The sequence below is a fragment of the Rhineura floridana genome, chromosome 17 (assembly GCF_030035675.1).
Source record: "Rhineura floridana isolate rRhiFlo1 chromosome 17, rRhiFlo1.hap2, whole genome shotgun sequence".
Classification (NCBI taxonomy): domain Eukaryota; kingdom Metazoa; phylum Chordata; class Lepidosauria; order Squamata; family Rhineuridae; genus Rhineura; species Rhineura floridana.
In genome coordinates, this window is record NC_084496.1 from 10,289,612 (window position 1) to 10,315,885 (window position 26,274).

General features: G+C 46.4%; 2 protein-coding genes across 9 annotated transcripts in view; one reads left to right on the forward strand and one right to left on the reverse strand.

Annotated features, from left to right (window-relative positions):
• Positions 1–156: 156 nt before the first annotated feature.
• On the reverse strand, positions 157–11,673 carry NME3 (NME/NM23 nucleoside diphosphate kinase 3). Of its 7 annotated transcripts, XR_009759360.1 has the most exons (7): positions 11,610–11,661; positions 10,872–11,427; positions 7,621–7,751; positions 6,424–6,525; positions 3,990–4,102; positions 2,982–3,139; positions 1,856–1,930 (listed from the first exon to the last, which is right to left on the reverse strand). XR_009759360.1 is itself a non-coding variant. In XM_061599268.1 (6 exons), the coding sequence occupies exons 1-6, from the start codon at positions 11,655–11,657 to the stop codon at positions 1,813–1,815; spliced, it is 582 nt and encodes a 193-aa protein (XP_061455252.1). In that variant the 5' UTR covers positions 11,658–11,664; the 3' UTR covers positions 157–1,812. The 7 variants fall into 7 exon arrangements, 6 of the variants coding, with proteins under 6 accessions (XP_061455252.1, XP_061455250.1, XP_061455251.1 ...); XM_061599268.1 differs by lacking the exon at positions 2,982–3,139 and having other exon boundaries at positions 157–1,930; positions 11,353–11,427; positions 11,615–11,664; XM_061599266.1 differs by lacking the exon at positions 2,982–3,139 and having other exon boundaries at positions 157–1,930; positions 11,610–11,653.
• An 818-nt stretch (positions 11,674–12,491) lies between these two features.
• The window catches only part of ERCC4 (ERCC excision repair 4, endonuclease catalytic subunit), a 31,579-nt gene continuing 17,796 nt past the window's right edge, over positions 12,492–26,274 (forward strand). Inside the window, exons 1-5 of one of the 2 annotated variants that reach the window (XR_009759359.1) lie at positions 12,492–12,893; positions 14,800–14,980; positions 17,155–17,350; positions 19,988–20,195; positions 24,575–24,755. Coding sequence is in view for 1 of the 2 variants with exons in the window: in XM_061599265.1 (XP_061455249.1) it covers positions 12,627–12,893; positions 14,800–14,980; positions 17,155–17,350; positions 19,988–20,195; positions 24,575–24,755 (1,033 nt within the window). In the remaining variant the exon portion in view is untranslated. The remainder of the gene's footprint in view (positions 12,894–14,799; positions 14,981–17,154; positions 17,351–19,987; positions 20,196–24,574; positions 24,756–26,274) is intronic. The other variant, XM_061599265.1, reaches the window with a different exon arrangement.

The following is a 26,274-nucleotide window of genomic DNA, read 5'->3' on the forward strand; positions in this document are numbered from 1 at the left end:
TTTCTTGCGTCTTTTACTAGAACACATACACATGGGGTAACTGCAACAAAATTGTACAGCGTGAAGCACGTCTGTTCCGTACTTCCAGCCAAGCAGTCATGCCCTTCTCCAGGATCCACCACTCCAACAGACATAGAGGGAAAACTACTGCCTTTTTCCAAAATTTATTTTACAAAAACAAAATGCAGCCAATATTTAAAAAGTAGCCCTGCATATATTTATAGCTGTAAACGATCTCCTTGTGGGAAATATTTGGAAGTATGGTTAGTCAGCAGCTGGCTGAAAGATCTTGGAAGCACCAGAGGAAGACAAATGTCCATGATAGCATAGCAAGACTAATTCACCAGCCAGCTCCCATCCTAGTGCGATTTGGCTGTTTCTACTTTTAGAAACATCTGTTGGAGGCTTTTTGCATTGCCATCTTCCACTCCCAAGTAGTTTTTAGCTGGAGTAAGTTTTTTTTTTAAAGGAGAGGGGTGGACTTCAAAATGTTGCTGGGCTCCCAACTCCTGTTAGCCCCAGACAGCACGGCCCAATGTTTAGGGTGACTAGGGGTAGGTGGGTTGCCACATCTGAAGATCTACATATACTCTTTCTCTAAGATAAAACATGCACTAAAGCAGCCCTCCCACCTGGCCTGGACTATTGGTGGGTGGGGTGGGGGGAATGAGTGATACTGGCAGGGTGGGTTCTGCCTTTCCACAACCCAAAAAGAATCTGCATACACTAGAGAGAGCAGGGCACAGTATCAGCCGTATAAGACCTGATGCTCAGGCTCTTGAATATTGCTAGTTGGGAACAACTGTTTGTATTTGTGGCTGCACAGTCATCCAGAACAGCTCCCTTGCTCCTGTCGTATTTGAGGTTTCATTTTGGCAGACTGTAGAGCGGTTGTAGGGAACTGGATCCTTATCTCCTCCCCTCTCCACACGGGCAAAGTTTGACAAGGGGGTGGAGCCAACCATTTCTCAGGTAGCCCATTTTTGCTTGCGTAGTATGAAATAAAACAATGCAGGCAAAGGAACTGCGCTTTGCAAGCCCCGATGGTCAGCTGATTGTTGGGGCTTGCAAAGTGCCACACACAGCAGTATGCAAGCCCTGATGATCAGCTGATTGTAGGGGCTTGCAACGCCCTGAATGCCGCAGCTATAGACTCAGATACAAAAAGCAAAACCTTGGCACAGCCAAGCAGGGTCATCTTTGCAGCCTTGAAATGGGAAGCGGTGAGGGAACCTCGAATGGACTCCTTTGAAAAATATATCCTGGGTTGTAGCCACAAAGTTCTGCTCAGAGTAAACCTACTGAATGAACCCAAGTTAATCATGTTTATTAATTTCAGTGGGTCTACAGTGAGTAGGACTAACATCAGATACAACCCTCTAAAAATAAGATTACTGGAATCCCCTTGGTGAGTTCCTTTTCACCTTCATACACAAAAGCTTATCCTTAACATTGCCCTAAAAGACTAATGGGGGGGGGAGGAGGGGGAAATATAAACTGACAAAATCTGTTCTTTCAGCTCTAGAACACTCTCACTCTTTTCCTCTTCCCCACCCACCCACTCAGCGAAAGGAGAAAGCAATCCGTGAAATCCCAGAGGCACCGAAGAGGAATGGATGGGTTTGTGCGGTGCCTGAGCAGAGGGGCCAGCACTTCAGCCAGTGGGAGCTGATTGCTCCATGCCAGTGGGGCAGCAGAATCCACTTCAGCACCTGGGGCAGCTCCTTGAAAGTTCAGACTAACACCCGGAGTGGATTCCATGGCCCCACTAACATGGAGCGAGCAGCCACCACTGGCTCCAGCTGCTTTTTCTTACTCATAAAGCCAGTGCTCAGCGCTGTCCTCCCAACAGGCCAACTCATCTGTGTGGAACCAGAGTGAGATCTCCCGCTGGGCACTCTCCACTGAATCGCTCCCATGAATCACATTCCTGTAGGGAAGGCAAAACAAAATAGTTTATTCCAGGGGTTCCCACCAGTGGTCTACAAGCTTTATTCAGGTGGTCCACGGTCTGTCCGCATTAAATCTTTATATTGATTTTAATTGTGTTTTGATTGCTTCTTTTATTGCATTGCAACTTGAATTGCATGGAATGCAAACTGTAATATAACAAAATACAGTATAAGAAATAACAGAGGCAATCAAAATACAATTAAAATATCACAGTGCATTACAATGGCTACAACAGGCAGAAAAATCATTAAGTGGTCTACCAAGAGCATCAGTGACTTTCAAGTGGTCTGGGGGAATAAAAGCTTAGGAACTGTCATGGCCCCGTCAGAGGACTCCTCAGATGAGGACGACTCGGGAGTAACAGCAGCAGACCCAGGAGCAGCAGGAGACATGGAGGAGCCTCCTGAGAATCCAGCTCCTTCTGCCCCTCAGCTGCAGAGCACCCCAGGGACAGCAGAGGCCCTGCAGCCAGACACAGACAGTGAACAGGATACTCCCCCCTCACCTGCAGAACGTAGACAGCAGAAGGTCAGGCAGAAGAGAGGCAGGCCTGTCTCCTTAAGGCCCAAACGCTGAGGGCTCACACCTGCTGTCCATCCTGCTCTTTATAAGGCACACCTTGGCTGCAGCTTGTTGCTGACTGCAACATCAGGCGTGGCTTTGTGTAGACCTAGTTTCCCTGCAGCATCTCTTTGACTGACCTCCTTGGCAATTGATCCCGGACCTCCACTGACCTCGCTTCTGGACTTCTGACTCGGCAAGTACGCTTCGGATAGGCCTGGCAGATTTACAACCCGACTGCTGGCTAAGGACTTTCCTTCCCTGCCAAAGACCCAGGAATTTCCAGCCCCCCCTGACACTGCTGATGCAGTGTAGAGCTGACAGGAACCACTGGTTTATTCTAAGGTGCAGCTGGATCCATTTGGAGGAAGAAATATTGTGCAGTAGTTAACAGTTCTTGTGCAGTTGGGTATAATAAGGAGCTAGGTTTCATCTAGGGGGCTGTAGCTCAGTGGTAGAGTACATACTTTGCATGCAAAAGGTCCCAGGTTCAATCCCCGGCATCTCCAGGCAGCAGTAGGGAAAGTCTGACTGAAACTCTGGAAAGGTGCTGCCTGTCAGTGTAGAGGCAGTGTCAGGCAAATAGTCTGATTTTGTATATGGCAGCTTACAGTGTTTCTAACAGCTGAGGAAAAAAAGATGAAAAATTGTAGAAAACAAGAATGTTTCCTTTCTATCTTCATAAGCTTATACGATAGTACAGGGGATCCCAAACGGTGCTTCATTTAGGTGGTCTGTGGAGTGTCTGCAAAAGGGCAGTTAAACATCATACAGCCTCTAGCGCAGTGCATTACAATTGCTACAACAGGCAGAAAAATAATGAAGTGGTCCACCAAGATCCTCAAGCAATTTTCAAGTGGGTCATGGGGGAAAAATGTTTGGGAACCACTGGAATAGTGTATGTTACAGCCATACTCCCCTGAACACACCCGATCTTGTCTGATCTCAGAAGCTAAGCAGGGTCAGGCCTAGTTAGTACTTGGATGGGAGACCACCTGGGAATACCGTAGACTTACAGGAAGGCAATGGTAAACCTCCTCTGAATACCTCCTACCATGAAAACCGTATTAATATATCCAAAAAAGATTCATAGGGTTGCCATAAGTTGTAATCCACTTGAAGGCATATGACAACAACAAGGAATAGTGTATCAGATCTTTCCCTTATTCTCCCGTTCTTTGAAAGGCATCTCTGCTTTTCTTCCTTCTGCTGCCTCTTTTTTCTCTCAGTTTCCTCTGGCCCTCCTTTTTTAAAAAATAAATTCTGTTTCTGCTCTGTTCACGGGAACACAGTTTTGGAGCATCTCAGGCACAGCACCTGGCTGTTGCACCCCCACATCTTGCTGCGGTAGACCAACGGCTGTATCACTGGAATCCAGGCGTGGAGAACCTTTGGCCCTCCAGATGTCGTTGTAGTCAAAAGGCACTTAGAAGAGAGGCCTCCTCCAAAAAGGTAAACAACAGGTTGCCACTCACTTGCCAACTTCAATGCAGTAGTCTCCTCGGATAGTCCCCGGCTTGGAATCTGCTGGGTTAGTTTCGCCAATCATGACGCGAGCCATCTTCACTACCTCCAGTCCCTGCCAAACCTGCAAGAAGAGACCAGGAGTCTTCAAGCTTTTCCAACCTGGGATGCACTTTTAGCCCAATCATGCCTTTGGGGACTCATTTCTTCATTTGTTCGCCTCTATTTGTACAGCGGTGGTGGGACCTACCTTAGATCTGGCCTTGACCCAGTAGTGACTCCCAACCCACCAGCCCCAAACAACCATCCCAGCCCCAGTGGCCTTGTCTGTATCCACTTTTGCTACCTAAACCACTTGGGGAAATGGTGGTCCCAGGCTATGGTCTGAAGGCACATGAGGCCACCATCTTGCTGAAGCTAACCAGGTCTGGGTCTGGTCAGTGCCTGGATGGGAGACCACCTGGGAACCACATGTATGCCACTTTGGTTTCCATGGTGAAAGAAAGGCAGGGTATAAATGTAACAAATCAATAATAAATAGTGCAGCCCTGAGGAGGACAGATGTTATGGGCCTCTCTCTATTCGAGAATGGAAATTATTTCATATAGGGATGGGATCCGTCGGCCGGTGCTGATTTGAAAGCATTCCGTTGACCTAATTCATGGGAATTGATTTGAATTCATTCTTTGTCTGCTAGCCACTGCTTTTACTGAACTATTTTTCCCTCGTAAAAATATTGATATTAATATTAATATTGTAAAGGAAATATCAATAAAATATTCTTAATATCAATATTTTAGAGGCGGATTTTTTTTTTAAAAAAAAACAGTTTTTGAAAATGGCTGTGGAAAATCGCTATATAAAAATCTGATCCACAATGACAGTGAATAAGCTAATTAATAAAAACTCAGTACCAAATCCAAATGGGGCAGAATTCTAGCACATCCCTAATTTCGTACAAGGTTCCCCCCCCCAATGTTCCTCAAATTTCTGGTAAAAAAAATCCTTGGGGGAAAAAGGCCCCCTCCCCAAATTTCCCCCCCTCCCCCCCCCCTCCAACTTTCATGTCTTTACCATTAGGGTTTCCCTCCCTTACAATTTTTATTATTTTGATAGATTTGCCATATGTGCCTGGATGTATTTTGAATACATGAGGCAGGAGCAGGAAACCTTTTTTCAGCCACAGGTCCGCATTCCCTTCTGGGCAACCTTTTGGGGGCCACATTCCAGCAGTGGGCAGGGCCAGAGGGAAAAGTGGGCAAAGCGATAAATGTGAATTTTACTTTTGTATAGTAGACTAGTTTCTACACTCACTCACCCCCGCTCTGTGTCCTCCATCCGGGCAAGCATTACGTTATCAGAGTTCAACATTATCAGTTGATGGAAGTTGAACATTATCAGAGTCCAAGGATGCAATTCAGCCACTTAAAACACTGGAGGGTGCAAAGCAGCATCAGTACGGGGTGTGGGCTGGGGAGAGTTCTGAGGGCCGAATGGAGAGGCTTGGAGGGCCACATTCGGCCCAAGGGCTGAGGTTCCCCTTCCCTGCCATCAAGATTCACAGTCCGAGAAGTGATCTCACTATTAGAGGATATACAATAACAGCAGGGGAAGGGCTGTGGCTCAGTGGCAGAGCATCCGCTTCGCGTGCAAAGGGTCCCAGGTTCAATCCCTGGCATCTCCAAGTAGGGCTGGGAAAAGACTCCATCTGAAATCCCTGAGAGTCGCTGCGGACCAGGGGCGGGCAGACGGTCGATCAGGATCTACTGGAATATCTTTTGGCTAAATTGCAGTTGATTCGCAAGGGCTTCTGACTCCCAAATAGTTTAGTAAGAAAAGGACTTTTCCTACCTAAATGAAGCCTCTGAAGTGAAGAAAGCTAACCAGGAGTGGTCTTTGATTGTGAGCTCAGGTCAAATAACCAAAAACAAACTCTGTGGCTCAGAATACGCTCAGGAGAACCCTGACCTTTAATTCTAACGATGTCTTTTGCAGTGGCTGGAACATCTTGGGGTTCTAATAAAAAGCAAAGCAGATCTGACAAGCCTAAAGTCTGCCCACCTCTGAGGTAGAAAATACTGAGCTAGATTTATTTATTAAATTTATATCCCGCCCTCCCTCACAAAGCAAGCCCAGAGTGGCAAATAACAAGTGGTAACACACTAAAAACATCCTTTAAAAAATCTTAAAAACAAAGCATCTGTAACAACATCTTAAAAGCAAAACATCTGTAAAAGCATCTTAAAAGCAATTACAGTAGATGCAGACCAGGATGAGGTCACTACTTAAAAGGCTTGTTGACAGAGGAAGGTTCCATGGCCTGACTTCCAAGGCAGCTTCCCTGGTTTCAGGCATGAGCATTTGATGTCAAACAGCATAACTTCCACCTTGCTGGAGCAGAGAATTCAGGCCCATGGAGCACAATGCATTGGTTATATCACTCACCATGGCCACGACAGGTCCTGAGCTCATATATTTCACCAGGTGGCTATAGAAAGGACGCTCACGGAGGGCGATGTAATGCTCCTTCAATAAGTCTTCAGAGGCCTGGTCAGAACATACGTCACAGAACCAGTCAACACTGTGCAGCTCTTAAATAATTTTGCTGATTTTTAGTACACGTTTCAATCTCTTGTTTTCTGTACAAACAACCATGGGAGCTTGCTTGAAGGATGAAGGAATAAAAACTTCTACTATGATGATGATAATCCAAGATCAAGAAATAAACTCTTGGATCACCATTGCTATCCTCTATTTATTTGTATGCCACTTTACCACAAAGTGGTGCCCAAGCGGCCACAACACATCAAACAAGCAAAAAATTGAACAATTAAAAAAAAACAGAGAACAAGTAAAAATAATCACGGTCAACAAATACAGAAAATAAACCCACAGATAATTAGATAAAACAATACAATACAAATAAGTAACAAGTTAAACTAAACAGGAGAGACAATAATGCCTAACCCGGAAATAAAATGAAAGTATACACAACTGGATGCCGTCCAACAGTTTTGGTGTGGGTGCGCATGTAGCCTTCAGTCTCTAGATCAGAGGTAGGGAGTTTCTGGTCCACGGGCCAAATTCAGGCCACTTTCCCCAGTCCACATCCACCGCCTTACTCCTGACATCATAGGTGACAACAGATGCGGGGCAGGAAGAGATGCAGCTGGATTGGCAGCTAGCATACCCGAAACATGCAGAAAGCAGGACTGCATCAGAGCCCGGGGCATCAGCTGATACATGGGTGGTTCACTCCTGCTTGGTTGCAGTCTCCCTGCTCCCCCATAGGCCAACTTTGGCAGGTGGGAGGAGCATCCACATGCCAGTCACCTGTTGTTATTATGTCAGATGACTGACAAGTGGGTGGTCCCACCCACCTGTCAAAAGTTGGCCCACGGGGTGGGGAGATAAAGATCTGGCCCACCGAACCAGAAAGGTTCGCCATCCCTGCTCTAGACAAAACCTTTGTGGGGTGGGTGTGTATGATGACATGTACATGGGGAAGAACCCCAGCTCATTGGTAAAGCACCTGCTCTACATGCAAAAGGTCTCAAGTTCCATCCCCAATACCTCCTGTTAAAAAAAGCACCAGCCAGCAAGCGACAGCAACTGCCTCTGTACTCAGCCAGCCGCCCTGACCTGCATGAGTTTCATCGCCACCAATTTGAAGCCCTTCTTCTCAAAGCGCCGGATGATCTCGCCAACCAGGTGCCGTTGTACCCCGTCTGGCTTGATGGCAAGGAAAGTGCGTTCATTTACACCGGTGTAAGCTGGAAAAGGAGAAGAGATACCTTAGGGATATTTAATTTTTTTATTATTACATTTGTATCCTGCCTTTCCTCCATGGAGCCCAAGGTGGCATCCAGTGGTTCCCCCCTTATCCATTTTATCCTCACAACAACCCTGTGAGGTAGGTTAGGCTGAGAGATAGTGACTGACTTGCGGTCACCCAGTGAGCTTCATAAGAACATAAGAACATAAGAAGAGCCTGCTGGATCAGGCCAGTGGCCCATCTAGTCCAGCATCCTGTTCTCACAACCAGGTGCCTGGGGGAAGCCCGCCAGCAGGACCCGAGTGCAAGAACACTCTCCCCTCCTGAGGCTTCTGGCAACTGGTTTTCAGAAGCATGCTGCCTCTGACTAGGGTGGCAGAGCACAGCCATCATAGCTAGTAGCCATTGATAGCCCTGTCCTCCATGAATTTGTCTAATCTTCTTTTAAAGCCGTCCAAGCTGGTGGCCATTACTGCATCTTGTGGGAGCAAATGCCATAGTTTAACTATGCGCTGAGTAAAGAAGTACTTCCTTTTGTCTGTCCTGAATCTTGCAACATTCAGCTTCTTTGAATGTCCACGAGTTCTAGTATTATGAGAGAGGGAGAAGAACTTTTCTCCATCCACTTTCTCAATGCCATGCATAATTTTATACACTTCTATCATGTCTCCTCTGACCCGCCTTTTCTCTAAACTAAAAAGCCCCAAATGCTGCAACCTTTCCTCGTAAGGGAGTCGCTCCATCCCCTTGATCATTCTGGTTGCCCTCTTCTGAACCTTTTCCAACTCTATAATATCCTTTTTGAGATGAGGCGACCAGAACTGTACACAGTATTCCAAATGCGGCCGCACCATAGATTTATACAACGGCATTATGATATCGGCTGTTTTATTTTCAATACCTTTCCTAATTATCGCTAGCATGGAATTTGCCTTTTTCACAGCTGCCGCACACTGGGTCGACATTTTCATCGTGCTGTCCACTACAACCCCGAGGTCTCTCTCCTGGTCGGTCACCGCCAGTTCAGACCCCATGAGCGTATATGTGAAATTCAGATTTTTTGCTCCAATATGCATAATTTTACACTTGTTTATATTGAATTGCATTTGCCATTTTTCTGCCCATTCACTCAGTTTGGAGAGGTCTTTTGGAGCTCTTCGCAATCCCTTTTTGTTTTAACAACCCTGAACAATTTAGTGTCATCAGCAAACTTGGCCACTTCACTGCTCACTCCTAATTCTAGGTCATTAATGAACAAGTTGAAAAGTACAGGTCCCAATACCGATCCTTGAGGGACTCCACTTTCTACAGCCCTCCATTGGAAGAACTGTCCGTTTATTCCTACTTTCTGCTTTCTGCTTCTTAACCAACTTCTTATCCACAAGAGAACCTCTCCTCTTATTCCATGACTGCTAAGCTTCCTCAGAAGCATTTGGTGAGGTACCTTGTCAAACGCTTTTTGAAAGTCTAAGTACACTATGTCCACTGGATCACCTCTATCTATATGCTTGTTGACACTCTCAAAGAATTCTAATAGGTTACTGAGACAGGACTTTCCCTTGCAGAAGCCATGCTGGCTCTGCTTCAGCAAGGCTTGTTCTTCTATGTGCTTAGTTAATCTAGCTTTAATCATACTTTCTACCAGTTTTCCAGGGACAGAAGTTAAGCTAACTGGCCTGTAATTTCCGGGATCCCCTCTGGATCCCTTTTTGAAGATTGGTGTTACATTTGCCACTTTCCAGTCCTCAGGCACGGAGGAGGACCCAAGGGACAAGTTACATATTTTAGTTAGCAGATCAGCAATTTCACATTTGAGTTCTTTGAGAACTCTCGGGTGGATGCCATCCGGGCCCGGTGATTTGTCAGTTTTTATATTGTCCATTAAGCTTAAAACTTCCTCTCTCGTTACCACTATTTGTCTCAGTTCCTCAGAATCCCTTCCTGCAAATGTTAGTTCAGGTTCAGGGATCTGCCCTATATCTTCCACTGTGAAGACAGATGCAAAGAATTCATTTAGCTTCTCTGCAATCTCCTTATCGTTCTTTAGTACACCTTTGACTCCCTTATCATCCAAGGGTCCAATCGTCTCCCTAGATGGTCTCCTGCTTTGAATGTATTTATAGAATTTTTTGTTGTTGGTTTTTATGTTCTTAGCAATGTGCTCCTCAAATTCTTTTTTAGCATCCCTTATTGTCTTCTTGCATTTCTTTTGCCAGAGTTTGTGTTCTTTTTTATTTTCTTCATTCGGACAAGACTTCCATTTTCTGAAGGAAGACTTTTTGCCTCTAAGAGCTTCCTTGACTTTGCTCGTTAACCATGCTGGCATCTTCTTGGCCCTGGCGGTACCTTTTCTGATCTGCGGTATGCACTCCAGTTGAGCTTCTAATATAGTGTTTTTAAACAACTTCCAAGCATTTTCGAGTGATGTGACCCTCTGGACTTTGTTTTTCAGCTTTTTTTTTACCAATCCCCTCATTTTTGTGAAGTTTCCTCTTTTGAAGTCAAATGTGACCGTGTTGGATTTTCTTGGCAATTGGCCAGTTACATGTATGTTTAATTTAATAGCACTGTGGTCACTGCTCCCAATCGGTTCAACAACACTTACATCTCGCACCAGGTCCCGGTCCCCACTGAGCATTAAGTCCAGGGTTGCCGTCCCTCTGGTCGGTTCCATGACCAACTGGTCTAGGGAATAGTCATTTAGAATATCTAGAAACTTTGCTTCTTTGTCATGACTGGAACACATATGCGGCCAGTCTATGTCCGGGTAGTTGAAGTCACCCATTACTACCACATTTCCTAGTTTGGATGCTTCCTCAATTTCATATCTCATCTCAAGGTCTCCCTGAGCATTTTGATCAGGGGGACGATAGATCGTTCCCAGTATTAAGTCCCTCATGGGGCATGGTATCACCACCCACAATGATTCTGTGAGAGAGTGGGGATTTGAACTCTGGTCTCCCAGGCCCCAGCCCAACACTAACCACTACACCATATAATATATTGTTGTGCGCCACCCCAATCTCCTGCTCCCGTTCGCTATGTCAGCCTTTGCCAATGTGGTGCCCTCCATATTTTAAAACAAGGCATGTTATTATTAACATTATAGACAAAGTACCTCTGCTTTTTGGAAATACCTGACCTGTATAACTTTGCTCGGTTTGTTCTTTTCTGTTTCCTCTTGTTATTTTTATGTATAATTTCTTTGTTAAACGCACATTGGTATATGTAATTCTTTTCCTATTCCCTGCTGGATCAGGCCACAGGAGCATCTAGTCCAGCATTCTGCTCTCATGGTGGCCAATCAGATGCAGCCTGGAAGCCACAAAAATGGACTTGAGCGCCACAGCACTTTCCCACTCATGATTCTCCACAATCCTGCCCTTTCTTCAGGGACCTGAGGTCAGCATGTATTGTGGTTCCATTCAATTATCTATCTATCTATCTATCTATCTATCTATCTATCTATCTATCTATCTATCTATCTATCTATCTATCTATCTTATCTGTCTATAGTTATGGGATTTAGGGATGATATAGATGATTTCTTTGTGTCCCCTTCAAGCCTGTAATCTTGTATCTAAAGTTGGGATATGCACACAAGAAATCTGCTCTACTGTTCAGGCTGGTTTCCTTTGTTAAGCAGATGCAGAGTATTGCTGATTCAGCATTCCCTAGACAGAGAGAAAAGAAAGATGTGAGGCTGGGTGGCGAGGGGTCGTAGCTCGGTGACAGAGCATCTGCTTTGCATGCAGAAGGCCCCAGGTTCAGTATGAGGGAGCTTCCTTGGTCCCTACGATGGGGCACTCCCAGATCTTGGCTTGCAAACCCCCCCCCTCGCCTTGCCCACGCTCACCTCACCTGTCTGAAAGATGCTGGCAAACAGGGCCAGGAGGAAAATCATGGTGTCAGCAGCGGAAAGAACTTAGGAAAGAGGCGGCGAGTACGCGCGCGCCACCTGGCAGCAGAGATCGGGAGCGCGCACGCTGGGGACGGGAGGGGGAGTCCGCTCCGAAAGGCACCGGCAAAGATCAGGAGTCCCTGAGCCTTCCCAAGGCTGCGATCCTCAGCGCGCGACGTGGATAGGATTGCACTGGAACGCTGGTCATATTGGGGAAAGGGTTATCTTTTTAAAACAAGTCTCTAAACATTTAAAAGTCAGCGGATCAGAAGGTTTTTTTCTATACAAAGAGGGAGCAATCTTTGCTGGCACAGATTTTTTTTTTTTTTTTAAATTTCGCATGGGAAATTTTGGCTGGGAATCCAGACTAGCCATCTGCCCCACCTCTAACCTGCAATATTAACAGTGGACTACATTGCAAGGTTATTGTAAGCCGCAGCCCCTCTCCATTTTCATATGGGGGTCGTAGAGAAATCGAGCAAATGTTTAAAATCAGGAACGTGGAATCTGTGGTCCTCCAGATGTTGTTTGATTACATCTCCCATCATCGCTAACCATTGGCCATGCTGGCTGGGCCTGATGAGAGTTGGAGTCCAACTGAATCTGGAGGGCCAAAGCCCCCTCAACGTTATTGCTCTACACTTTTCCTATTTCTACAGTGGTGCTCTCTTTCTTAGCCCTGTCTATCACTCTCACCTTTTCCTATTTCTATAATGCAGTTCTCCCGGCTTTCGCCCTGACTATAGATAGATAAATATGGAGCCACACCCTTCCGCTCTAAAATTTAACTCCTTTTCCACTCTTTACTCTCAACGCAAGAGGGCAGAAGGTGAGGTTTTCACCACAGAGACCTAAAGGAAGGCCCGTTGTTCGCGCCCGTGGGTGACCACCGGCGATTTTAACTTTTGATTGGAAGTGTGTGTGGGCAACACTTTAAGGTTCTAGCTCTATGAATCGAAGGGCTGTGGCTTCATGCCCTCAGTACGTGGGTCCGCTCGTTCCCCTTTTGGGCATGCGCATTGGCGGCAGCGGCTCGTCATGGCGGCGGCGGCTGCCGCTGTTTTACCTTCGGTGCCGCTGGAGCATGAGACTCAGGTGTTCCTGGACCTTTTCCACGAGGACGGGCTGGTCATTTGCGCCCGCGGACTGGGCATTGACCGCCTCCTCCTGCGCTTCCTCCGCCTCTACTGCGAGCCGGACAGGCTGGTACTGGTGCTGAACACCAGCCCTGCGGAGGAGGTAAAGGGAAAAAAACAAGAAATTTCATTTATTTATCAAAAAGGTTTTATTCCGCCTTTCAGCAGATCAGGTGTCCTCTCAGGGCGGCATACAAAAACAATCAAACAAACCCCAAACCAGGCACGTAACAACAACACTGAAATCAAGAATCTACATTCCTCTGAAATCATCTCTGGGTACAGTAATGTTAAAAAGAGGATTGGAATAAAGACGTCCTGAGAGGCTTTTCAAAAGTCACTAACGAAGAGACCTCATGTACTTCATGAGGGGATCATAGTCTTCTTCTTCTTCCTTATGTGCCCTTCACCATAAAGTCCCAGGACAGGATACAGCAATTTTAAATTCCATAGTTAAAATGGTTTAAAACCAATTGCAATGACAGAAATAGGGTGGATTCTGAAAATATATATCTCACGTGTCAAAGGCCAGGGTAAGGAGGTGTGTCTTTAGCATATGATGGAGACTGTATAATAAAGATGCCAGACACGCCTCTGTGGGGCCAGTGCTGAAAAGGGCCTGCCCCTAGTACAGCCACCTGGCTATTTATTTGTTTGTTTACTTAAAATGTGTACCCCACATTTCCTTCAAGGAGCCCAAGGCGGTGTCCATTGTTCCATCTCCTCTGTTTTATCTTGACAACAGCCCTAACAAGTAGGTTTGGCTGAAAAAAAAGTAGCTGGCCCAAGGTCACAAGTGAGAGTTGGGATCTGAACTTGGCTGTCCTAGCCTGAGTTGATTCCCTTTCTGTTTCTGGTTCAGTAGATGATGCAATCCCAAGACCTAGTTTTATTTATTTATTTTCATTTGTATTCTGCTCCTTCTGTCAGGGTAGCACATATGATTCTCTTCTCCAGCCATTTCATCCTCACACCAACCCTGTGGTGTAAGTAAGGCTGAGAGAGAGTGAGGGTGTGATTCAAAGGCATCCAGTGAGTTTCGTGGTTGAGTGGGGATTTGCACCTGGGCTTTCTTAGTCCGACATTTTAGGGTATTGGACCTTGGACATTCTCCTTGCAAAGTGCTCTACCACTGAGTTACAGTCCCTTCGCTGTGCTTAAAGAGAAACAGACCTGCCTTGATCCTACTTTTTAATTCCAAACCTTACAATCATATACAGTGAGTTCATTCTCCAAGTTCCAATCTGTATGCAGCCATAATGGCAGAAGTGCCCCCCCCCCGAAAAACCCTAAAATGTTGCCAGGGGACCAAAACAGTCCCATGAGGACTAAGCATGCTTAGTGTCCACAGAACGCAGAGTCTCTCTTGCAAGAGGAGAGAATGGAAGATGGGGAGGCTGAATGGGGAAGGACCGCAGCACAGTGGCAGAGCATCTGCCTTGTGTGCAGGAGGCCCCAAGTTCAATCCCTGTGATCTCCAGGTAGGGTTGGGAATGTCCCCTGCCTGAAACCCTGGAGAGTTGCCCCAGTCGCTATAGACAATACTGAGGTAGATGGGCCAAATGGTATGACTCAGTATAGGGCAGCTTCCTATGTTCCTAATGGAGTATCCTAGAAAAGGGCATGGTTGGCTGATTGGCAGTGGTTGCTGGTGCCCATTGGGACTGGTAGGGTGGAAGGCAGGGAGACCAAGAGCAGGTGGAGCCAGAACCAATGAGAAGTAGAGCCACCCTCTGATTGGTTGTAAGAAGGCAGGCAGGTGGGGACTGGCTGAGGTTAGTAGGGCAGCGCCCTATTTGCCCTAATGGACCAGACTCCACTGCTAGCTGGAACCCTGAACAGGAGCATTCCACAATGCAACATTTTGTTGGCAGGTCCCACTCATTACTAAGTAGGTAAAAGATGGCTTTAATCCTAGCTTGTCTACTCCTTCTCACTTATACACATAATCATAAATTATACCCCTCCCTCAATTGCATTTGTTCTGAATAATTTCCTTTTGGTTCTAGGAGTTTTTTATCGAACAGTTGAGGACTGATAACGTTGCTCATCTTCCTCGACGGGTTACGACTGAAATCGCAAGCAACAGCCGCTATGAAGTTTACACCCAAGGGGGTATCATTTTTGCAACCAGTCGGATTCTGGTGGTGGATTTCCTGACTGACCGAATTCCTTCAGATCTCATCACTGGTAAGAACCTTACAAGAAAAAAACAGATTCTATCCCTCTTCCCTAACCATAGCTCAAAATGCATGTAATTGTAAGCGTGGACTGAAAAACCTGTGACTGTTGTGTGCCCATGCTAACTCATCCAAGTTTCTGCCAATATAAAAAGTCTTATTATCAAAACAATATCCTGTCTTTTACAACAAAGAATCTTGGGGCACCTTAAAGACTTATGGTCTAAGCTTTTGTGCACACCCAGTGAAGCTGAATGTTGGAAGATTCAGGACAGACAAAAGAAAATACTTCTTCACAAAGCGCTTAGTTAAGCTATGGAATTTACTCATTATGGAATGATCTCCTTGACAATGTGCGCCTGGCGCCAACACTGTTATCTTTTCAGCACCAGGTCAAGACTTTCTTCTCCCAGGCATTTTAGCATGTGTTTTTAATTTTTTTTAAAAAAAGTATTTTTAAATTTGTATATTTGTTTTTAATTGTTGTAAACCGCCCAGAGAGCTTCGGCTATGGGGTGGTATACAAATGTAATAAATAATAATAATAATAATAGCAGGCAGTGATGGCCACCAACTTGGATGGCTTTAAAAGAAGATTAGACAAATTCATGGAGGATAAGGCTATCAGTGGCTACCAGCCATGATGGCTATGCTCTGCCTCCATGGTTGGAGGCAGTGTGCTTTTGAATACCAGTTGCTGGAAACTGCAGGGAGGGAGAGTGCGCTTGCACTCAGGTCCTGCTTGCGGGCTTCCCTTGGGCATCAGGTTGGCCACTGTGTGAACAGGATGCTGGACTAGATGGGCCGTTGGCTTGATCCAGCAGGCTCTTCTTCTGATCTTATGACTGCAGTCTACTTCATCAGATGCAAGAAGTGTTATCCTGAGTTGCAGATCATGAAACTGATGGGTTTCCAGTGTCACTCCCACTAGAGGTCAGTGTGACTTAAAGGCGAAAATGGAAAGTTATGCTAAATAAGTGATCAGATTTGTGATCAAGCATGCAAGGGGCTCTGGAGCTTCCCCTGTGTAGTGTTCCGTCTCCCCTCTTCCCTATGCTGAGAGCCAGTGTGGTGTAGCAACAACCTTTCCCAACCTTTGGGTCTCCAGATGTTGCTGGACTACAGTTCCCATCATTCCTGAGCCATTGGCCGTGCTGGCTGGGGCTGATGAGAGCTCTAGTCCAGCAAACATCCCAGCAAAGGTGGGGAAAGGCTGGTAGTGCATACAGTTGGGGGAATGACACAGAACTCAGCCTTGAAGCTCACTCAGTGCCCTTGGACCAGGCAGTCTCCCTCAGCCTCTAACCCAGTGATTCTCAAACAGTGCGCCGCCTAGGTGACTAGGTGTGCCGTGAATATTATGAAAGTATATTTTAAAAATGGGAAGAAACCCATTTGTATAGAGATTTATTACATCCATGATCAATTAATAGTTAGGCTAGGCCCTAAATATATTAATATATTTTTAATTTTGTACACGAAGTGCGCCAGAAATTGTTTATATATTTTACAGTGCGCCGCGAAACAAAAAAGTTTGAGAACCACTGGCCTAACCACATACACCAGGGGTGGGGAACCTCTGCAGCCCTCAGAGGTCTCTCCTCAGGCCACACCCCCTATCCCTAGGCCACTCCCCTCACTGGCCCGGCTCTGCACCTTCCTTGAGCATTTTTTGCCTAGAGGGAACATGTCCTTGAACTCTGATAATGCCTCGCACATCCCTGGATAGAGGATACAGAGAGTGGTTGCATGTATGTAGAAACTACCCTATTGTACAAAAGTAAAAATTTATATTCAGTGCTCTGCACTCTTTTGCCTCTGGTCCCGCCCATCACTCTTGTAAAAATAAATTAAGATTTTTTTGGGGGGGGGTGTCTTGCTGTCTTCCTTTTTTTGCGGGGTGGAAAGGCTTAAACTCTGTAGCCTTTAAATTGTAGCAGAACTGTTACTGGTGCCACTTTGAAAGCAGAGAAGAGCAGAGCCCACTGAACAAATTCCATCTCTGGAAAAAGAGCGGAATGAAAGTTAGGTTGTGTCGTACCCTTTTTTAATTGCTTGAACTTTTGAAACTCCTAACCTATTCTGCAAAATATCATGTCCTGTGCTGTATCCTTGTTTTGTTTGTTCCCTGCCCCCCTCCCCCCCTGGTATGACCTGAGTTTATTCATCTTGTTGTTCTGCCAGGTATTTTGGTGTACAAAGCCCACAGAATCATTGAGTCTTGCCAGGAAGCTTTTATCTTGCGACTCTATCGCCAGAAGAACAAGCAGGGTTTCATCAAAGCCTTCACAGACAATGCTGTGGCCTTCAACACTGGTTTTTGTCAGGTGGAGAGAGTGATGAGAAATCTCTTTGTGAGAAAGCTTTACCTCTGGCCAAGGTAAGGCCGTTCTTCTGTGGTAACCGGACAGATGAGGTAACCATAGTCAGGGAGGATAAATGTTGATCAGCAGCGATTCACCATGATGTGCAAAAACAGAACCTCCATGATCAGGGGTAGTATACCTGATCAGGCACTTCCTGATGCTGGGGACCCAACAGTGAGGGAGCATGATGGGCGTATCTTGACATGTGCAAGTTTGGCAGTAAACAGGGCTGGCGCAAGACATTATGCTGTCTGAGGTGAGGTGGGCCAGCTCCTGCCTCCCCATTCGCTGTTCTCCTCCCCCTCCTTTTGCTTTAGTTCTCTGCTGCCACATCAGTGGCAGCAGTGTAGGTGCTCCAAAGGCCCTCTAGGACCATCTCGCCCTCGGCTACCTCTGACAGACACTGTTTATTTCTTTATTTGACTTTTTAGTCGCTTACTACAAAAATGTCTCCAAGTGACTTACAAAAAAGTTGAAACTCCAAAAGGCATGTTAAACAGTACAATTCAGTTACACTCTTGCCATAACCCATAAACAGATCTGGCAGAAGAGCAACAAAAATTTCATCAGCGGCACAGGATCCTTCCTTGGAATGAGGCATTGTGGGCAAGGGGCCTGGGCTGCCACCACTTTGCTGCGCCAAAAACTGTTTAAAGTTGAGGTTTGGAATGTGTGGCCCAGCCGATGACTACAGCTCCCATTGCTGCTGACTGGGGCCGACAGGAGTTGGAGTCCCACCGCACCCGGAGGGCCAAAGGATCCCTTTCCCTGGCTTAAATTTTCATACTAGGAAACTGTGAAACTTTAAACAGGCAGCTTCATGGCCGCCTTGCCCACAGTGCCTCTCTCTGAGGAAGGACCCTTACTCTGAACAAGGCATAGGTGACCCAGAGAGCTCTTTAGGGACACCAGAGCTACTCTGGTGCTATGGCAAAGTGGGGATGGTGCTTGTAGAGTCCTAGACAATGGCTACCAGGGGTTGCCAAGCCAAGTTGGCAACTGGGGTTGGCAGCTGCAACATTAGCCAGTCAACCAGTGAAATGGCGGCCACTCCAGATCTCTCGCCTGAGGCGAGGGGTTCGCCTTGGCTAATGTGGGAGCTGATCCTGGCAGTGAAGCAGTTGTAGAAGCCCACTCACCGCATTTTGTGAAGTGCACAATTATCTCCTCTGGCCTGAGCTCAAGGGAAATCCATTCTTTCCGGTTTCTGCTGAAGGGGGCTGGGCGATGATAAACTGGGTGGCCTTTGTGCCCATCACAAAGCAACCCTCTCCCCAACCCTCTTCTTGGAGTGACTTTTTAAAATGTAAAATAAAACAACCCTTTTTAAAAAAAAAAAAATTAATCACAGTTTGATCAGATCCATATGCAAGACCTAAGGCATGGGTAGGGGGAGGAGGGGCAATGTTATATCTGGAAAATCTATATCAGTGTTGGCCCTCTAGATGTTTTGGACTACAACTCTGGTCTGGGGCTGATGAGAGTTGTAGTCTAAAATGTCCAGAGAGCGTCAGGTTGGCAAAGGCTAGTCTACATAGTAAAGATCTCACTCCACAACAGAAAAAAAATCCACAGGCCCACGCCATCATGCGCCGCTTAGGACAAGGATGGGAAACCTGTGGCCCTCCAAAATGTGGTTGGACTGCAAGTCCCTGCAAGCCCAGCTGGCATGGCCAAAGATCAGGAATGATGGGAACGGTAGTCCAGCCACAGCTGGAGGGTCGCAGTTCCCCACCTCTGGGTCCACTGGCTGGCCATTGTTGGAGACAGACCACTGGACTATGTAAACATTTGGTCTGTTCCCAGTTAGTTAATTCTCAGGTCTGTCAAAAGGGAGCCATTGCGCTCTGTGCAATCCTTCTTCCTTTTAATAGACTGTACTTGTACAGTCTGCTAGAAACAGCATCTCTGATGTTCCTTGTTCCAAACTGGGTTATACGGGCTGGCCAAAGCCAGCAAGAATTTTGAATCTGGTGCATGGTACCAGAGCAGCTTGGTGCGGTGACAGAGAAACCTAGGTTCAAAACCTCACCCAGCCATTGAAGCTCACTGGGTAAGCCTGGACCAGTCACTATCCCTGAGCCTAGCAGCCTTAGTAGATCATTTTCCTAGCATTCTTCATAGGACATCTACTTTTCCATTCCTAATATCCTTCAGGACATCTTCCTGATTCTAAAATCCCCCCCCTTTCAAAAGAGGATAACAGTTGAGCTTTTATCTAGTTATGGCTTCCTTAAACATGCACTGAAAATAAAGGCAAGGAGTAGAATAAATCAATCAAATTCCAGATTGAAAAACACCAACATTAGTGAATAGATTCCAGAGCAGCAGCTAGGCACTGAACTGATAAAAGTTCAGATCTGCTAGCCATGAGAATCACTGGGTGACGTTGGGCCAATCACCATCTCTTGATCTAACCAGAGTTCTTGTGAAGATAAGATGGGGAAGGAGAGAGAGAGAGTGTATGCTGTCTTTAGCTCCATGGAGGAGAGCTGCTGCCAGTCAGAGTAGACAGCACTGAGCTAGGTGGATGAATAATCTGATCTGGCACAAGGTAGCTTCCTATGCTCCTACACTTTTGCAATTTGTTGGGATTTGCATGAATGGACATGTCTTTCTCTGTAACACCAGCCAGTCTTTCTCTTCCCCAGGTTTCACATTGCGGTGCATTCCTTTTTGGAGCAACACAAGCCCGAAGTGGTTGAAATGCATGTCACCATGACCCCAGCCATGCGCGCCATCCAGAGTTCGATCCTGGACATCCTGAATGCGTGTCTGAGAGAATTAAAGCATTGCAACCCTGCTCTGGAGGCGGAGGATCTGTCACTCGAAAACTCTATCGGAAAAGCTTTTGACAAGGTAGCTTCTTCCACTTTTGTCACTTTGTGTACTGGCCCGTGGCAAGCTCAGCAGCTATATCAGCAGAATAGCTGCCTGTAGAAACTTGTACTCCCCGCCCCCCCCAGCCTAAGTTCTCTCTAGTTTAGCATTCAGCATCTAAGCATGCAGGATGATGGGTCAAGGGACGGTCAATGTATAGCTCAAAGCCACCTGGGGTCTAATCTGGGGTTCCTAACAGGCAAAGCTCTGATGCCGTGCCAAGAATGTCTGTGTGATGCTGGGAAGGTGCCTTGTTAACCAGATAGTGTAGGCCTTGGAGCAGTTAATGCCCCATCAGGCAATTAGAGGCTTTGCTTATCAGCTGTTGTTATGCTGTATGATCCTGGGAAAGAGCCCCATCATTGAAGGGCTACGTTGGGAAAGCTATGACTTAATCCTTTGTAGTAATGATTGTGCTGTAAACATGTATCCTATAAAAGCATTCTTGGCTGCCTGATTCAGGGTTCAGCCTGGTCCATGTTTGTGCAGAGCCTGGCAGCCTGTTCCATTTATTGGGTACACCTGTGGGTTGACTCAATAAATTGTCTCCTTTTAAGTAAACCTACGGTTGAGTCTGCCTTACTCATCTTTCTGGTACCTCGGAAACCTGAATGCCCAGAAAGAGGGCATACACTTTGTTACTGGAGGGTTTTTCCCATTTGCCTGTAGTCTTTTCTGTTTTTAAAACAGGCGCAAGCCGTGCGGCCTGTGGCACCTTCCTGCTTGGGCATTACAGCATCCTTGAAGGGCTGTGCTCCTTCAATGCAGTTATTAGGACTGCTTGCTTAAGGACAGAATGGGGAGCCTGTTGTTGGACTCTAACTCCCATCATTCCCAGCCAACGTGACTAGGATGATCAGGGATGATGGGAGTTGCAGTCCAACAACACCCGGTGGACCACAGCTCCTCCTTTCCTATTTTATGCCATACTAAAATTTGCTAATTATCTCTTTGTGCTTTTCGGCATTTCATTTCTTTCTGATCTCACTCTTTACAATCTCCCCCAAGCCCAAATCATGTGCATACATAGCTGTAACGCTTCATGCATCTGACTATGTAGACTGCAGGCCACAAAAGCTTATGCAATAATAAATTTGTTGTCCTTCAAGGTGCCACAAGGCTCTTTGTTTGTTTACGACAACAAATTAACATGGTTACCCACCGGAAACTGATTACTAATGTTCTTCTTGTTCATCTTCCTGCTTCTTTGCGCTTTCTTCAGCGCTGCTGTTATTTTGATAATCTCTGCTTGGGATTCTTCATGGGCATCCCCCTCCTCTTTTTGTCTTCCCTTTAAGCTTTTCCTGCTTAATTTCAAATGCCACAGTGATCTTCCTCCTCTATACAGGGGTTAGAGCAGAGATCGGAAACCTGTGGCCCTCTGGATGTTGTTGGACCGCAACTCCCATCAGCCCCAGGCAGCAATGGTGGGGGATGATGGGAGTTGGAGTCCAGCGACATCTAGAGGGCCACAGGTTCCCCATTCCTGGGTTAGGGCTCCAGATTAGAACTGGGGAGAGCTACGTTCAAATCCCCATTCGGCCATAAAACTCCCTGGGTGGGCTGGGGCCAGTAACTTAGTCTAACCTACCTCACAGGGTTGCTGTGAGGTTAAAACGGGGGTGGGGAGAGCCATGTATGCTGCCTTGAGTTCCTTGGAGGAAAGTTGCAACATAAATATAATAAAAATTTGTGTGTTCCATTGACAGCTATAGTGTGTGGGTAGACAGTGTCCATACCCCATTGCACTTCTAATCTTGTTCTCAGTTCTGAATCCACTAAATAATAACAGGCATGGATCTCCTTTGGTCAATTGGGGCAGCAGTGTTTCATTTCCTTAAAAAGAGATGGAGACTTAAGTCTGATCTGGAGCCCAGCGTCTGATAGTGATTCCATTTACCTGGATCCCAGGACTGTGTTTAATCGACTGGCTGTAGAATCATGGGCCACATCCACACCGTACATGTAAAGCACATTCAACACACATTTAATGCACATGACTTCCCCCACAGCTTTCTGGGGCCTGCAATTTACCCCTCGCAGAGCCACAGTTCCCAGCACCCTTAACAAACTATAGTTCCCAGGATTCCTGGGGGGAAATCATATGCTTTAAATGTGCTTTAGATGTGCGGATGTGGCCATAGAGTTGGAAGGGACTTGGAAGTCATCAAATCTACAACTACAGCATCCCTAACAGATGGCCATCCAGCCACACCTCCGGCCAAGGAGCGCATACCACAATCAGACAGGTATGGTTTACTTAGTGTGAGGGAAAGGTACTTGGTTGTCAAGAGCTGCTGGCTGCCTCTTGTGGTGGATTACTGAAATGAAGATGGCAGCCTTTTTGGCAAAGAAGCTTCCAGTCTGTCTCCACCCACCAGGCTGATCATTGGAATTTTCTGGGCAGGAAAGAGTGTAAAAAGCTTCCCTTTCCGGCTGTTCCTGTATTCTGGCTTGTTCTTGATGCCTGGCTTGTCCTTCGCTCCTGCTTCATCCTCTGGTCCTGACTTGTTCTCACTGCTGCTTCCTCACTTGTCCTTCGGACCTACTTTACTCATTGGTTCTAGCCATTGGCCTTTCTCCCGGCTCCCAACTCAACCTCACTCTGCTTGCCCCCGCCGGCCCAGCCCTGGTATCTGCACGTGCTTGGAGATAGTCTCATTTGATTATGAGTTCACATCTCCCAGGGCTCGGCTCCGGCATTTTGACATGCATTCCGGGGGCAGAATCCTGGCTCAGATGAAGTGCTTGGCTAGTTCACAAGGAGAACAGAATAGTGAAATATTTCTTTTTTTGCTTGCGGGCCGGCTTACAAAGCACTGCACGTTGCTTGGCAATCTCGCAGTCATTAGTGGCAGGCTCCCTTGTCTTCATTAATTTGACGATCGGCCCTCCAGATTGTGCATCTGTGTTTTTTGGAATGAGATGATGCGATCCTGTATTTGGCAAAGTCTCCTGCATGTTACAGGCGCAAGCCGGCCGAAGCTCTCCAATGGACTTTTCCCCCTTCCAACCAGCTGTGTTTTGTTTAGGGAAGTCTGCAAATTTTTTTATGGTGGGCTTTAGACATCTGTTAATAGTTTAACTGTGTTTTCACATAAAAGAGTGTTTTATTAGCTCTTCAAGACTCTGGCTAGCGCATCGTAAGCTTGTTAACAATGAAATAGAATGTTCTTTTGTTTGGGCGTCCTGTGCCAGGATCATAACATTGTTGGAATGGTTCTTTGTAAAAATCCATATATCTGCGCTAAACAGCCTTGATCTATTCAACCTGAAAGCGGAGGGGGAAATTTCCAGGGGAACCAGGCATGGCTTTCAATGGGCAAGAAAGGAGGGCACAATTAGGCAAGAGGGTGAACTCCAGGCAACCTGTTTATTGAGCATTCATCCTGATTTGCTTCCACAAAGTTTACACAGAAGTTAGACAATGCCTGGTCTTCACTGAGTGTTTGCCGGCAAGGCACCAGCAGGCAGCCAGATTGTGCTGTGGCCAAGGGGCCCTGTGGCCCTGAGGGGGTCCTTCTTAGCGTGGGAGGATGAAACTTGGTTTGCGGGACTCAGCAACCCAACATTGCCATGGATCGCAAAGTGGGAGCTCACGGGAGCCCCTTGGCATGCCCCTCTGATACAGATGGTGTGGAGCTTAAATAAACTTGCCCACTCCACCTACCTGTTGCATCAGCACACACCCCCTATGTGCACATGTCTGCCTGCCATCACCAAAGAGGCAGTGAGGGCGTCCGTAAAGGGTTGGCGTACTTGTTCTGATTGGCTTTGTGAGGCAGTTATACGACAATGAGCATTTGTCCTGCATTCATCCTGATCTGTTTGGCAGGTGTGTATATGTCTTCCTGCTAATTACTTGTTCATCCCACGCCTTTCAGTGCATTTCCCCATCACTTTCCTAACCTCAAAAAGTCTTTTTTCTTTTTTCTTTTTTTAAAAAGTAGATTTGTTGCACTAGGGCAGGAATGGAGAGTCTCAGGCCTGGAGGCCAAATGTGGCCCTTCAGGCCTCTCCATCTGGCTCTCGGAACTCCCCCTAGGGCACATGCCCTCTCCCAGACCACACCCCTCATTGTCCCTGCTTTGCACCCCAAGTGTTTTCACCAGGCTAGAATGTGTCCTTGAACTCTTTGGCCGTGCCCTGCCCTAATCTTGCATGTGGCCCCTGGAAGGGAAGGTATGCTGCTGCTGCCGATCATCATCTTCACTACATTTACATTCCACCTTTCCTCCAAGGAGCTCCATGGTGGCGTGCATGGTTCGCCTCCACATTTTATTCTCACAACGATCCTGTGCGGTAGGTTCCGATCATCACAGCATGTGCTAGCAGTTCTTTCTAATTTATATTTCTAGACAATTCGTCACTATTTAGATCCTCTTTGGCACCAGCTTGGAGCTAAAACCAAATCTTTGGTCCAAGATCTGAAGATTCTCCGTACTTTGCTCCAGTACCTGACCCAGTATGACTGCATCACTTTCCTTAACCTTTTGGAGTCCTTAAGAGCGTCAGAAAAAGCCTTTGGTCAGAATTCAGGTAGGAACTGCAGTGTTTCCTCCTTTGCCTTTTATACAAAGGAATTAGCTGGGCTGTTAAAAAAAGAAGTGAAGTTTTAATTTTAAAAAATAACACATGCGTACTTTCCCAAGTGTTTTCAGCCAGCCATAAGGCTGTAGGATTTACTGACAGCGACTACTTTCAGCCTCCTACTTAACTTCTGTTACTTGAAAAAATCTGCGGTGTCCGCATTGGAAAACCTGAGTTGTTTCTTCTTAGGCTGATAATTACATAAGAAGAACTGAAGGAAGGGCAAGCTCAGAAACTGAGCTTTGAGCTGCTTGAGACGCTTGTCAGGAGTGTGAATTCTTGCAGCTTGTTTGGGCCAGTTTAAGCAGTCCCACGGCCGGCCCTCCTATTAGAGTGATTTTTTTAAAAAAAGTTATTTATTATTACATATCTCTCCACCTTTTTCCCCCCAAGGAGCTCAAAGTGGCATACAGTCATGGTTCTCCCTCTTCTGATTTTATCCTCACAACAGCCTTGTGAGGTAGGTGAGGCTGAGAGACAGCGAGTAGCCCTAGGTCACTGAGTGAGCTTCATGGCCAAGTTGGGATTTGAACCCTGGTCTACCAGGTCCCTGTCCAACAGCTATACCACACTGGTTCCCCCCCCCTCAGGCTGCTAGTTTTGGGTGTCCTGAAAAGGGCAACAAGTGATTAGTTCTCCATTTGTTGTATTTTTACCACTAGAGGGTAGGGAGAGAGAGGCACTTGTAGGATTTTCTGCCTTAGGAGCCAAAATAACTTGACCGGCCTGGAATATTGTACACCTTGACTGTTTTGGAGGGGAAGGGGGATCAGGCAGCAATATGTCTGGGGCTGGCCCTACAATCAGAATGAAGTAGTAAAGCTTTTTCCTGGACTGGGAGAAGTGGGGCTGGATGCATATGTTTGAATATACTCCCATAAATTAAAACGTAGCATCTCAGAGCAAAGGATTCGGGCCAGCCTTCTTGCTCGATTTTGCGGGCAAACATGCTCCAAAGATTCTTCAGTTGTCCTACGAGTATGAGCGATGCGCTTCTCTGGCTCAGATTGGGCCTCAGCCGCGTGGGAGGCAAGCTGCTGTTTCTCACTGCCTTCATTTTATTTTTTGAGATGACTTACATACCACTTAACTGCAATTGTCTCTGAGCGGAGTACAGGGAGTACAATACAGTGAAAATAGAAAACTGGTTAAAAACTGTAAAATTAATTTAACATGCCTGCTGGAATAAAAAAGTCTTCAGTGGGTGCCACAGATTCAACGGGGAGGGTCCTGTCTGACCGCAGCTAGTAGGTACTGTAGATGTATAAAGTTGGGCCCACAATACTGAATGCACAGCTCCTGATGGATATGACCCATGCATCCGAGCTGGGGGGAGCACTAACAGCAACTACCCCCAAAGCAGAGCTTGGAAAAGTTACTTTTTTGAACTATAACTCCCATCAGCCCCAGCCAGCATGGCCACTGGATTGGGCTGATGGGAGTTGTAGTTCAAAAAAATAACTTTTCC

Coding starts and splice junctions, on each gene's coding strand:
- NME3 (XM_061599266.1), bottom strand. CDS start 11,025: ATGCTCCTGTGGCCTGATCCAGCAGGGAATAGGAAAAGAATTACATAT. Junction 6,526..7,620: donor TGGCGATGAAACTCATGCAG/GTCAGGGCGGCT, acceptor TGTTCTGACCAG/GCCTCTGAAGACTTATTGAA. Junction 1,931..3,989: donor TACTGCATTGAAGTTGGCAA/GTGAGTGGCAAC, acceptor CCTTCCCTACAG/GAATGTGATTCATGGGAGCG.